The sequence below is a fragment of the Poecilia formosa genome, unplaced genomic scaffold (genome assembly GCF_000485575.1).
Source record: "Poecilia formosa unplaced genomic scaffold, Poecilia_formosa-5.1.2 Scaffold265, whole genome shotgun sequence".
NCBI classification, from domain to species: Eukaryota; Metazoa; Chordata; class Actinopteri; order Cyprinodontiformes; family Poeciliidae; genus Poecilia; species Poecilia formosa.
The window spans coordinates 566,053-578,330 of NW_006800204.1; the positions used below are offsets into that span (position 1 = coordinate 566,053).

The 12,278-nt window shown below is 43.3% G+C and overlaps 1 protein-coding gene across 4 annotated transcripts in view; it reads left to right on the forward strand.

Annotated features, from left to right (window-relative positions):
• gpr171 (G protein-coupled receptor 171) overlaps positions 1 to 5,359 on the forward strand; it is a 10,995-nt gene extending 5,636 nt beyond the window's left edge. For 3 of the 4 annotated variants that reach the window (XM_007570686.2, XM_016681002.1, XM_016681003.1), the window contains exons 4-6: positions 2,109 to 2,321; positions 2,392 to 2,520; positions 3,891 to 5,359. In XM_007570686.2, the coding sequence (XP_007570748.1) occupies positions 2,109 to 2,321; positions 2,392 to 2,520; positions 3,891 to 4,415 (867 nt within the window). In that variant the 3' untranslated portion in view covers positions 4,416 to 5,359. The remainder of the gene's footprint in view (positions 1 to 2,108; positions 2,322 to 2,391; positions 2,521 to 3,890) is intronic. The other variant, XM_016681004.1, reaches the window with a different exon arrangement.
• Positions 5,360 to 12,278: the final 6,919 nt, after the last annotated feature.

The following is a 12,278-nucleotide window of genomic DNA, read 5'->3' on the forward strand; positions in this document are numbered from 1 at the left end:
GGACCCGAGCTCAGAGGATGAAAGAGACCACCCACGGAGGGTGAGAGGGGAATTTTTTTTTTTATATATATATATATATATATATAGTCTCATTCTCACGTTTAGCTTACACAGACCTGTCACTGTATTGTTTTTGCATTGTTTCAAAATGAGCTTCATGTAGCACTGAGGATTAAATATAATTTCTTAATGTAGTATAGTTAATTATTTTTACGTCTTTCATGCTGCTGCTCATTGATATGTATTACTGGATTGGACAGAGCCTATTAGTCACTATGTGATGCATCGAGCCCAGAAAACTATTCAGTTCCAATGCAGGACGAGCAGAAATCTGTCACAACAATATTAGTAGCGCCACCATGTGTTATCAGATATACTATTAGATACACTTAAAATAAAGATGATAAAACTGATGTTTGATACATAAATTCTCCGGGATACAAATCTATAAACAGTTTGGTTTCTGTTAATTATGTCAAGATGCAAGAAAAGGCCAATTTCTCTTATATTGGTCAGTCGTTTTACTTTAAATATGCTGTAAATATGCTGTTGATGACCGTTGTAAATATCTCCACGTTTTACGAACAGAGCGGATTAGTTCAGTTTTTGTCGCTTGTTTAACTTTCATGAACTGCAGCGGCTGCAGTGAGCCGCACTAAAGGTGCAATAAAGCTGATAAACAGGTGAAGAACCAAACTAGATAAAACCACTTCTGTTCTGCTTTTTCTGCTCCGTGTCGGCGTCACCAAACACGTTGCCATGGCAACCGACAGACAGCAGCTCAACGAGCAGATAAAGCAGAGATACGTTCAATCCGATCAGGGGAATCAACACCAAACTAACATTTCCCACACAAAAAGTAGCAAAAACACCAAAACTGAACATCCAGTCCGTTACATTATGCTGTCAGGCTTAATGTCTATATTGTCATTATTAATAAGTTTTCGCCTGAACACAGCGGGGGTTGATTAGCTGATTTAAACAGCTGCTCTACTGATGACGTGGTGGCGGGTTGACCTGTTTAATGCTAACGGAACCAAAACACACCGAACTGCGCAGCACATGCTAAGGCTATCAAAGCGGGCTAACCACAGTTAGGCTAGCATAACTGACCCACTGCTCACTTGTTCAATGTTTTCTCTAAATTAAAACTTTTTCCTCACCTGTGAAATGTGAAACTCTTGAACCTTGTTATCTATGGCTGTCATGGGGTTGAATTAACTGCTAAACACTTCGTCCATTTTTCAGATTCTTTGCGTGATTGTAGTATTTTCCTGACCATTGATATTCCTGACCAATGGACAGCAATGGCATGTGTGGCGCACTTTAAGTCACGTAATGTCCAGTCCAATAATATATATATCCATCAATGCTGCTGCCTCGCGCTCTGTCCTTCTCTCGTACTTCCCGCTACTCAACAGTAGGTGTCGGGTTAAATTGTGTAGCATTCAATATTGTCGAAAAAAAAGAGTGAGTTTCATGCGCTTATGTCCGATTTGCCATAACTATTTATTGAATTCATAGTCGCCAGCTGGGGTGGCAAGGCTCTCACAGTAGATCCGCCCCTGTACTCAGGCATGCTGTACCTGAGTATGTAACCATGTGAGCCGTGTACACTGTCCACCAATGGTTGAGATTATCGAAATTTCTGTATTTAACACAATTCAAGTGGATACTAACAAGTTTGATGAGCTAGTTTTGTTGCTAGCCCTCCGTCTTCTCCACCAAGGCAGTCACTACACCTGTAAGTGCGGTCACTGTAGTGGCAGTCCAGCTAAGGAGTGTCCTGCGACCGTTTGCGCTGAGTGTTAACCTTATCAGTTCGCTGTCACACACAAAAAGAGTTAGATGTGAACACTGTTTCACGCCGAGCAGTTTAATGTGCGACACAGTACGCAATCGTAAAAATTTACCTTTGCGCAGATGTGTCCGGCGGACGTCCGCTTTGAGCAGGCGTGGACCTCCACGGAGTGAAGTACCTGGAAGAAAGTCATGGTTGCTATGGAGGAATGGAGTAGTTGAGTGTTTCACAGATCCCTGGCTTACTCTCTGGTATAATTTGACTTAATTTGATATTTGACATTCTGGATGTCTTGGTTGTGTCTCAGCAGAAGCAAAGCACCTACGTCTACCTGGTCAACCTGCTTGTGGCCGACATCCTGCTGCTCTTTGCCCTCCCATTTAAGATCCTGAAGGACCTCGGGGCAGCATCATGGAAGCTCATGGTGTTCCACTGCCAGGCCAGCGGCGTCATCATATACATCAGCCTTTACGCATCCATTGCCTTCCTTGCCTTCATCATCGTAGACCGCTACCTGAAGGTAGAGCAGGACATTCAGTGAGGACCATCTGTGTCTGTGACTGTGGTATCATGCCTCTGTTCTGTTGCAGGACCGCCACACGGCGCGCTCTCTGCGGCTGCAGGAGTCCAGCTTCGCCTGGCTGTTGTCGGTGGTGGTCTGGGCTTTGCTGCTGCTCATCATGGTGCCCAACATGGCGCTTCCCACAAAGGAAGATAAGGTACCACAACTTTTACTGAAATCAGTGGGATGATATAAATGAGGTCTATCTTCTGCAGAGAAGTCTGTTTTAAGTTTAAATCGTTTGGAACCCCATCGCCTGCAACACTAGCAAAGTTTTCTGAGTCTGACTTCGGTCTTATAACAGCAGACCAGACAAATTTCCACCATGACCATGGGAGAAGTGAAACACCAGGTGTTTTCAATGGGAGAGGAACTCCAGCTCAGTAAAACGTGACATTAAAAAAGGTTTTGGCTGAGGAAGTTGTAGTTATGCTTTAGCAATGCAGTGGACAGTCTGGGTGGATGAGGATCTAACCAGGTAGTGAAATGAGACTGATTAGGTCAGGGAGAACCTTCTCATCACTGCTGCTGAACGCCAGCTCCTCAGCTGCAGACCTCCAGGGGTAGAACAGGTTCATTGCAAGTTCCTCAATGCTACAGATGTTTTCTGTACAGATGTTGAGCGCAAGAAGAGACTAAAACACCTAAATTAGTTCCCCAACCATTTCCATTCTCATGTGATATTCTAGTGCTGGTCAGTAAAAACTGGACTGACTCTCAATACTTGGAAGGTATTTGTGGGTCACCAGCCTGCAGGTATGAGTTTAAGTGACTGGAAGGTAAAGATTATGACTGTTTTCTTCATTAGGGAAGTTGGAGGTAGCACTATGGTAATACATGGGTTATAAGCTTGAGGGCTGTGTGGTTGCTGTTAAACAGAGGGTTGATGGTTTGAGGTTCCATCGCAATGTCTTGTGGATAATCTGGTTCCTAATGGAGGTGAGATCTCCAGCTGAGTGTGAGGTAAATGATGAAGACAAGTTCAAGTCTGAGGTTTGAAACGACCTTTCCCTGCAGACAGCTGAGGTGTTTGGGTATTTGATAAGGGAGTCTTTTGTTTTATGTCATTTCCACTAAGTGGTGTTTAACTCAGTCCGGTTTGGTACACTATTTTATGGAGCAGCATATTCAGAAGAGCATCTCCACCACCAGCTGGACTCTCACTTGGCAGGCGGGGCTAAACCCAAATGCCTAGCCCTCCAGGTATGGAGGGCTCTAGACCAGTCTAGGGCTATTTTTCCTGGTCTTCTTGGCCTTGGAGGGTTGATCTCAGTCTTGGCCTCAAAAGAACCAAAGATCACTTCAACTGACCCAAGATCTAAGTTTGTACATGGACCAGAATTTGTTTTTTTGATCCACATTGGAGTCCAAGTGTGCATTCACACCTTTCAAAAAGAACCAGACTTGCTAGGCAAGTGAACCAGAGTTCAATTAAGACAGACTAAACAGGGCTGATGTGAATGGATCCAAAGATCCTTTAGATTTCCATGGCCTCTAACTGAAAGTGTTGCTGCTTTCTCCGTTCAGGTGACAAAGTACCTCAGCTGTTCATCTTTGAAGGAGAAAATCAGCCTCCACTGGCACACTCTGACCGTGTTTCTCAACACGGCCCTCTTCCTCAACGCCTCTGCAGCCGTGCTCATCTCCAGCGCCTTGGCCCTCAAAAGACTCCTGCACAGTCACAGTGACCCCAAACTATGGCTGGATGCCAGGAGGGTGGTGCTGAGTGTGACAGCCATGGCGCTGGCCTACACCCTCAGCTTTGTTCCCTACCATGTGGTGCGGACGCCGTACACTCTGGCCCAGGCTGAGGTCATCAAGAACTGCCAGACCAAGAGGCAGCTGTTTCTGGGGAAAGAGTCCACGCTGTTCCTGAGCCTGCTCCACGTCTGCCTCGACCCGCTTCTCTTCTTCAACCTGGACGCTGCGTTCAGAGAAACAGTCAGGAGGCTCTTTTGCCACAGCAGAAACCAGGCCGTCGATGCAGAGCAGCAGGTTGTGCAGGAAGTGATGCTGCCAAAAGTTCTTGCAGATGAGGATACTGCGGTCTAGTCACAGCTCTACAAAGACAATGAACAACATTGCAGATGCTGCAGCAGATGTTCCAGAAACTGGATGTTTATGGGAATTCAAGAACAAAGACAGACATGTGGGGCATTGTGTGGCGCAGTGGTTAGAGCTGCAGTTCATATTCAGACACTTCGGACCTCAACATAGCTGTCTTGAGTTTGAGTCCTTACTTCCTTTGCCGCAAGTCTATCTGCCATTTGCTGTCAGATTACTGTTGGATGAATACCAGTAGTGCCAAAACTTATTAAAACAAAACAAAAACAAATAATACTTTTATCTTATCAACAGGTTTAAGATGGCTGAACTGGAATACTACCAGGACTTAACTGGTAATAAAGATGATGTGATTTTATCTCAAGGCAGGAGTCACTTTAACCAAAGAATCTGAAGGCCGTTTGTCATTTTGACAGATTACAATCCACACTCCTGACCGGTTGCTGCACACCAGAAGACATTTTCAACTTTACGCACAGAGTACCTCCCACTGGTCACTAAATCTATAAGAAAAATCCAATCTCAGCATCATCTATGTTATGTTTATATTGTATTTATATTGTTTTTCTTGCACTGTCTGCACTGCCTTTGGAGCTGGCTCTTTATGACTTTAATCTCACTGTTCTACAGTGAGATTAAATTTGGAGGAATGTTAAGTGATGCTTCCAGTCCACAGCATGGCAGCAGAGGATGGATTCACCCTCCAGATCAACATCAAAACCTTGAGACGTGATTACACACAAGCTGGTGAACAATTCAGGAGATTGTGAGACTGTTCATAATCGTTCATGGTGCAATCATTTAATTTCATTGTTTTTATGGAGTTCCTGGAGCTGCAGTCAGCGGTTTCTGTCACTGTGAAGAAACAGTGACATGCATTCATCTGCTTGATGTGTGATGGCTTGTTGCATATTAAACTAAATTAAATGCAAGTGAATGTCATAATTATTATTTTAATAACTGATGATTGGTTTGAACAAAATGGTGGACAACAAAAACTCGTCTGATTTTAGGCGTTAAAAGGGAAATTTGAGACGGGCAGCAGGGGGCAGCAGGGGGCAGCAGAGGGCAGCAGGGGGCAGTGTTGTTCAGGTTCTTTCTTCCTTCAACGTCTCTGTTTGACACATTAATGTAAAGAAATTGATCCAGAAGATCACAGGGAAGAGGAGAGTTCCTGACATCTGGATGGATCTCCTTTATCCTTTTAGTGCTTTATCGACGTGAAACTAGAATATCCTGATTAATATACTTAACATCCATTCTTTACTACCACTGTTAATCACAGCTTAATGCAGACAAGGCAGAAGTTGATTATTTTAGTGGTGGAAGTATCATGCTGGGGGACAGAGAAGGTAAGGTAAGGTAATTTTATTTATATAGCACATTTTCAGCAACAAGGCAATTCAAAGTGCTTTACATGAGTTAAAAGGAAATACAAACAAAAATAACAAACCAAAGGAAAAAGAGGAAAGGACACATCAGGGCAGATGGCAACATTCAGACAAAACAAAGGGCAAAACAAAGACATGAGTGAAGGCGGTGACGTCTCGGGGCCATGAAGCCACGATGCTCAGCCTCCCGGCAGAAGTCCGATAGAGGTGTTGTTTATCGAGGAATGTCCTTGGAAGCATTCAGCTTTGCAACTCCATGGAAACAGGAGGGGGTGAGGAGGGAAGAGCGCTGTGTTTACATATCTTCAAGGAGATTGGAAATATGCAGCCCTTCCAAGGCCACATGGGGAAAGCCAGTTCAGAAACAGAACGTCTTAGGTCAGGAAGATTATAAATTTCAATTTTCCCTAAAGTCTCTTCGATACATCTCAGTTCCCAATCATCCAAATTAGTTTGGTCGTTCCACTGAACTGAAACTAGCAGCTTCTCCAAGATCGATTCCATCCGGTTAGTGAGTTTTAGAGTCCTCAACTGGGCTGCGAGTCTCAGCAAGACTCACATCCAACTCGTCTCTGTCCACACCAACAGCCTGAGTGTTTGCTAGTTCGACCAAGTCTGTCACAAAATTGTTGATAATCCAGGAATCCACAAGCTCCAAACAGCAGAAATCCTGTTATCATGAATAAATCCAGGGTGAATCCCACCGGGTGTGTCTCCGCAGGAAAAAGAGAAAAACAGAGCAAGCAGGGCAGGCATGGGCAGGGAGGGAGCAGAGGGAAAAATGTCCGCCTTCATCGAGAGCAAGAGAGAAACAGGTCAGAAAAATCCTAGATGAAGAGCTGAGACTGGTTCACCGTCCCCAGCAGGACAATAACCCTAAACATATTATGGGATGGCCTAGTCAAAGTCCTGACCTAAATCTGACTGAGAATCTGCGGAAGACTGATGTTCACAGATGTTCTCTATCCAACCTGAATGAAGGGAGGATGTTTCAGTCTGTGGATGTTCAGAGCAGGAGGAGACGAACCCCAGACGATTTCTCAGACATTTCATGTAAAAATATTCATAACCATGGACTTCTGTCCTTTCACTTCTTCATTATCTAAACATAAATAAAATCAGGATAAAATCATAGTTTGTGGTTGAAATATGTCAAAATGTTCAAATTCCAGGCCATCTTTACGGCTAATCGGTTCTCCAGCCTGGAAATGACGCTGCAGAAATCCAAACTGAGCTTTTATCTGCAAGAAGAACCTCATCTGAGCTGAAATACACTCCAAACAAGATAATCTGATTAAACTGGTCAATTAGATTACAGTGGAAAACCCAGAAAGCTCTGAGGAACCACAGCAGAAACATGGAGACAACCAGAGCGAAGGTCAAACTGCTGATAATGTTGCTTTAAATCCACAGAAATGATATCAACTGGTTGATGGTCACTGAGGAAGATCGGGAGATGATCCTCTGAGAACCTCGTTAATCTGTGCAACTCTAGAAAAGATTAAAACTCAGTCTGGGCCGATTTCAGAAGGAAGCTGTCCTTTAGTCTGAGTTTGACTTTATTTATTCTATTGGAGCTTTAGATGGAAACCAGAACAACAAGAACGTTGGTTCATTCAGGTTGCAGAAAAATCCAAACAAGATTAGCATAAAGAGGTTCTGCAGAATAAACTGGAAGATTATCTGGAGGCGTCCTTAAGGTCCAGAGCCCGTTTCCTCAAAGGTTCCCAGAGTTCTTCTGTCCTGGCTGCGTTTAATGAGACAGCTGCCGTGAAGCTGGCCGTGTTTCCACAGGTTAACTGGAGAAAAGTTCAATCAACATCCAACATCTCATCTAAAGTTCCATGTTTAGATTAGACTCCCGACCTCTCCGGGATTTCCGACACATTTTGGTTCTGGACCGGTCCAGCAGCCCGTTAACAGAACACCAGCGGTCAGAGTCTCTGACGGACAGCATTAAGCTGAGCTATGATACTTCATCTGTTTGGTTAACACAACTGAACCGAGTGCTGTGTTACTCCAGCACAGCACTCATCAGAGGGGGGTGGCTGTTAGCTGGAAGCTAAGGGTCAAAGTACATGTGCTAGCTGTTAGCTAGCTGACAGCTGTGGCTCTGCAGCCCAAACAGAAAAACAATCCAGTAAGTAAAAGATATGTAAAGCTTTTATTTCCTTTCACTGCTCAATAGGAACAAACACATCAACAGCAGAAATCAGACTGTAGTTTGTCATTTCATTACTTTGGCTAAATCATGATAAACTGCCTCAAAACTAGCAAAACTGGCTGCATTGTGTTGATAGACCTAAGCTTGTTTGTCGAACGTAGCAAATATCTCAATCATATTTACCTCTAACTCTTATGTTAATGAGAAGAATTTGAAACAGGAGGGAGGGGCCGAGCGCTGCGAGTGGCTGACAGCTCAGTGTGTGGGAGCCGAGAGCAGAGAGAAAAAAAGAAAGTACGTTTTTATTTCTTGTCATCTTCAATGTAAAGCCTTTAAAATCACAAAATAAAATCTGAATATTTTTCTAGAAAAACCCTGGCACTTTAAGCTCTTGGTTAAAGTTATGATGCTTCTCAGATATTAATTATTTCTGCCTGTTGAAGGATCCAGGACACGGAAAAACCAGAAGACGTTTTAAAATAAACAAACTTCAGTTATAATTTACATAATGCAAAAGTTGTATTGAGAGTCTCTACAATAAATGAATAATTATGACGAATTTTATTAAGTGGAATTATTTATTAAAGCTTGTTTTTATTTAGAGCCTTAAATGTAAAGAGCAGAGATGAGATCAGTGTCTCTGAACCAAACAGATATCTGAACATTTAAATTTTACTTTTACTCCTCCGGGTCTCAACTGTTTATTGAGGAAAACACGTTTGATAGCGTTACCTCTTACTAGTCATTACTGGTCCTGAAGATTGAACACATTAAAACTTTTTAAGCCACATTTTACGTTACATTTCATTGTAACTTTGCCCCCCAAAGAAATCTCCTGTTTGTTAATGAAAAGTGATTTCCTCCTAAAGGCTCGTCTCCACGCCAAACATTTTTTACATGAGAAGCTCCATCCATCCATCCATCCGTCCGTCCGTCCGTCCGTCCATCCATCCGTCCGTCTGTTCCTCCAGGTTTTGGTCCAATGGCTGCTGGACGTCTTCACGCAGCTGCAGGTGAACCCATGCAGCCATGATGCTGCCTCTTCCTTGAAGTTGTCGCCTGTTTGGTCCGACTCCCTGCTGCAGAATGCGAAGCGCTCTGCGGGGTCGGACTAGAGGGTAACAGCTGTGTGAGGCGCGGCGGTATGCGAGGCTGCAGACGGATATATCCTGACAGCCGGCAGCGCGGTCCAAGTCGCTGCTCCGGGTCGGGAAGCAGCTCTGGGCTCAACATTCAAAGTAAAGCTCCTCAGGTTTTCTGTGTTTTGTTCCTGAGATCAATAAATCAGAACCAAGGCCTCGTTTTCTCCTTGTGATCATCTCTGGATCTGACCAATCACATGAGGCACTGATGAGGAGCTGAAGGTCAAAGGTTAAACAGCTGCTGTTTCTCTGTAGATCCTGTCAGAATAAAACCAACAGGTCTGATTTTTAACGTGTTTTCAGGAGATTTAAACCTGCAGGAATAAGAAAAAAATCCCATTTAATTTGAATGTACTAAGCTAAGTAAAGTTAACAAAACCGTCATCAGTGTTGACTAAACTAGTCCATGTAAAGTTGTGAGGTGAGCTACTTCTTCCTGCTGCTCTCCAATCATTCATGGTCTGTAGTCTGTTTAGAATGGCTGAAAAAGAACAGGCGTCCTAGTCAAAGCTCAGGCCTAAACCTGGTTGAAATGCTGGTTCAGAAAGCTGAGCAGAAACAAATGTTTGCAAACCTCAGTGAACTGCAGCGGAACAAAGAGGGAACCAGAACTCCTCCAGAACCATGAGGTCCGACAGAAAACCACCATGAGAGTTATTGGTGCATTTCAAAGGCTTTTCCTCCACCGGCTCCGGCTTCCTGGATATTTCTGTTCTTTTTCCACCTCCTTCAGTCCATTTCTCTGCCTGCCCTTTTACGGCCTGACCGGTCACCAAAACGCCACCAGACGAGCCATTTATAGGCAGAGTCGCAGCTCGAGGTCGCTTGGTGTCGTGGGAACAGACGTCGCATCACATCACAAACACGCACCAACAGAACCGCTCAGCCCTCAGCTTCAGCCGCTGAGCTGATTCACTTCCAGAACCGGTCCAAGATCACCCCGACACCAGCGTCTCACTCCTCATCGTTGCCTCTAACACAAAGTCTCAGATGTTTCCTGATTGGTTACATCTTGGTTTCCTGAGCATCCTGTTTTTAGAATATTGAGACATTTATGACGGTTTGTGATGATAACGTCATGAAGTTATTTTTACCTCCTCCTCCACCTTCATATCTCAGCTTCCAGTTTAACTGATTATCTAATGATCCTCAACTCAGAGTTAGAGACTAGAGAGGAAGAGATCAGGATGGATGGATGGATGATTCCATCTCTTCCAGCCTTCATGTTCTGAATTGTCTCTAATGCAACTGTGGTTCTGGTTCAGGGACTCGGCCCAACCACCTCTGGGTTTGCATTTGGTTCTCTAACAGCCTGGCGTTTCCATGGCAACCTGTGAACAAAAGGACACGACTCTCGATGGTTTAAATGTCCGGCCTTCTGATGATTTGTGTTTTGAACCAAACTCTCGGCTGCTTGTTGCTGTTGATCCCAAACACACAACAATGATTAGCGCCTTCAGTTTCCCTCACGTTCAATTTTCAGGTTTTCGATTTCAAGCTAAAGATTAGCTCCACTACTAAAGGTAGGGCTAATATTTATCTTATTACTTTTGCTAACTTTGAAAAAGATTAGCACACTGATCGTTCTGTATAGAGCTTTGGAGCTGACGTCACAGCGTATGACGTCTACGTCGCTCGGCGCCATGTTTGCAGCCCACAGACCAAAACAAACTTTATTCCAGTGTTTTCATCGTGTTACCGACCGCAGCGAAGTTGTTTTCAAGTTGGATACTGGATATTCTCCCTCCGCGGAGTAAGGGACGTTCAGCTCAAGGTTGATCCGATTTATGAACGCTGATTTCGGCCAGCTGTTCTCTACCGATGCCTGCTGAAGCGCTCAGAGGTTCACATCGGGACCGTCGATTTCCGAACCTCCTGTAAATAAATGCTTTGTCTTGTGACCAACTGATACAAAAAGTGGTCATTCATGCTATTAAACGAGGAACACTACCCTCTATAAATGTTTAAGTCATATTCAATATTTTAAATATTAAATGTTTTCTTCAATAGCTTCCAAATCGTGTGGCCCATGAACTCAAAATCGGTGAGAAATTATTCTACTAGACTATAAATGAGGCACACTCATTATTACATTTGAACACTTTTATATATTTTTAGCTTTTAGTATTTTTCTTCAATAGCTTCTAGGTCATGTGAACCATTAACTCAAAATCTGTGAAATTATTCTACTAAGCTATGTAGATGAGGCGTATTTTTATTCCATTTTGATCCTTTTTTATTTAACCAAATTTATATTTAAAAAATAATTTTTTTTAAAGTTCATAAAATGTATTACCTCAGATGAAAAGAACATTTGTAACCTGTAATGTTCAATTACATAAAATTCTAGGACTGGATCTATTTCATTACATGTTTACTTACCTGAAATATGTTAAATACAACAAATTGTCACGATCTGTGTTTGTGTGTTTATTTTTGAGTTTTTCTGTGTAGTGCTGTTCCCTGTGAGTCTCTGTCCTGTCCTCCCCGTTGATTGTCTCCCAGGTGTGTCTCGTCCCCTTGATTACCCCGTGTGTATTTAAGTCCACCTGTAGTCTCCGTCTCTTGTCAGATCCTCGTCGTTGTTAGCGTCATTCGTCGTGTCTTACGTCAGTCAGCCAGTTTCCTCAGTTGAACTGTATAGTCCTGAGGTTTCTTGTGTCAGTCTTCAGTCTTTATGTCAGTTGCTACCGGTATTAGCTGTGTGCTAATTAGCTGCCGTCCTGCCTGTCCTGGACTGTGAATTTATCATTAAACTATCATCTTCACCATACCTGGGTTCTCTGCGTTTCTCCTCACCACCCCCAACCGCAACTCTCGACACAAATATTATTAAAGTGTGACAAAATCATAGCTAAATAAATTATGACAACACTAACAAAGCGAATTTAGACGTCTCACCGCTGATACCAGGACATTCGTCTTCTTTTCGTTAGCTCCGATAGCTTAGCCTCCTCGCGTTGTTTCCAAGCAGGAAAATAGTGAAACGAAAGTCCGTTTAACATCTTTTTACCTTTTTGGTCGTGTGATCGGACATTACACCCAATAACGCAGCAAGTTATTACCTTGCTGCGTTATAACTTGCAGCAAGGTAATAACTTGCTTATGACCTTGCAAGTTATAAGGTAACTTGCAAGGTCATAAGCAAGTTACC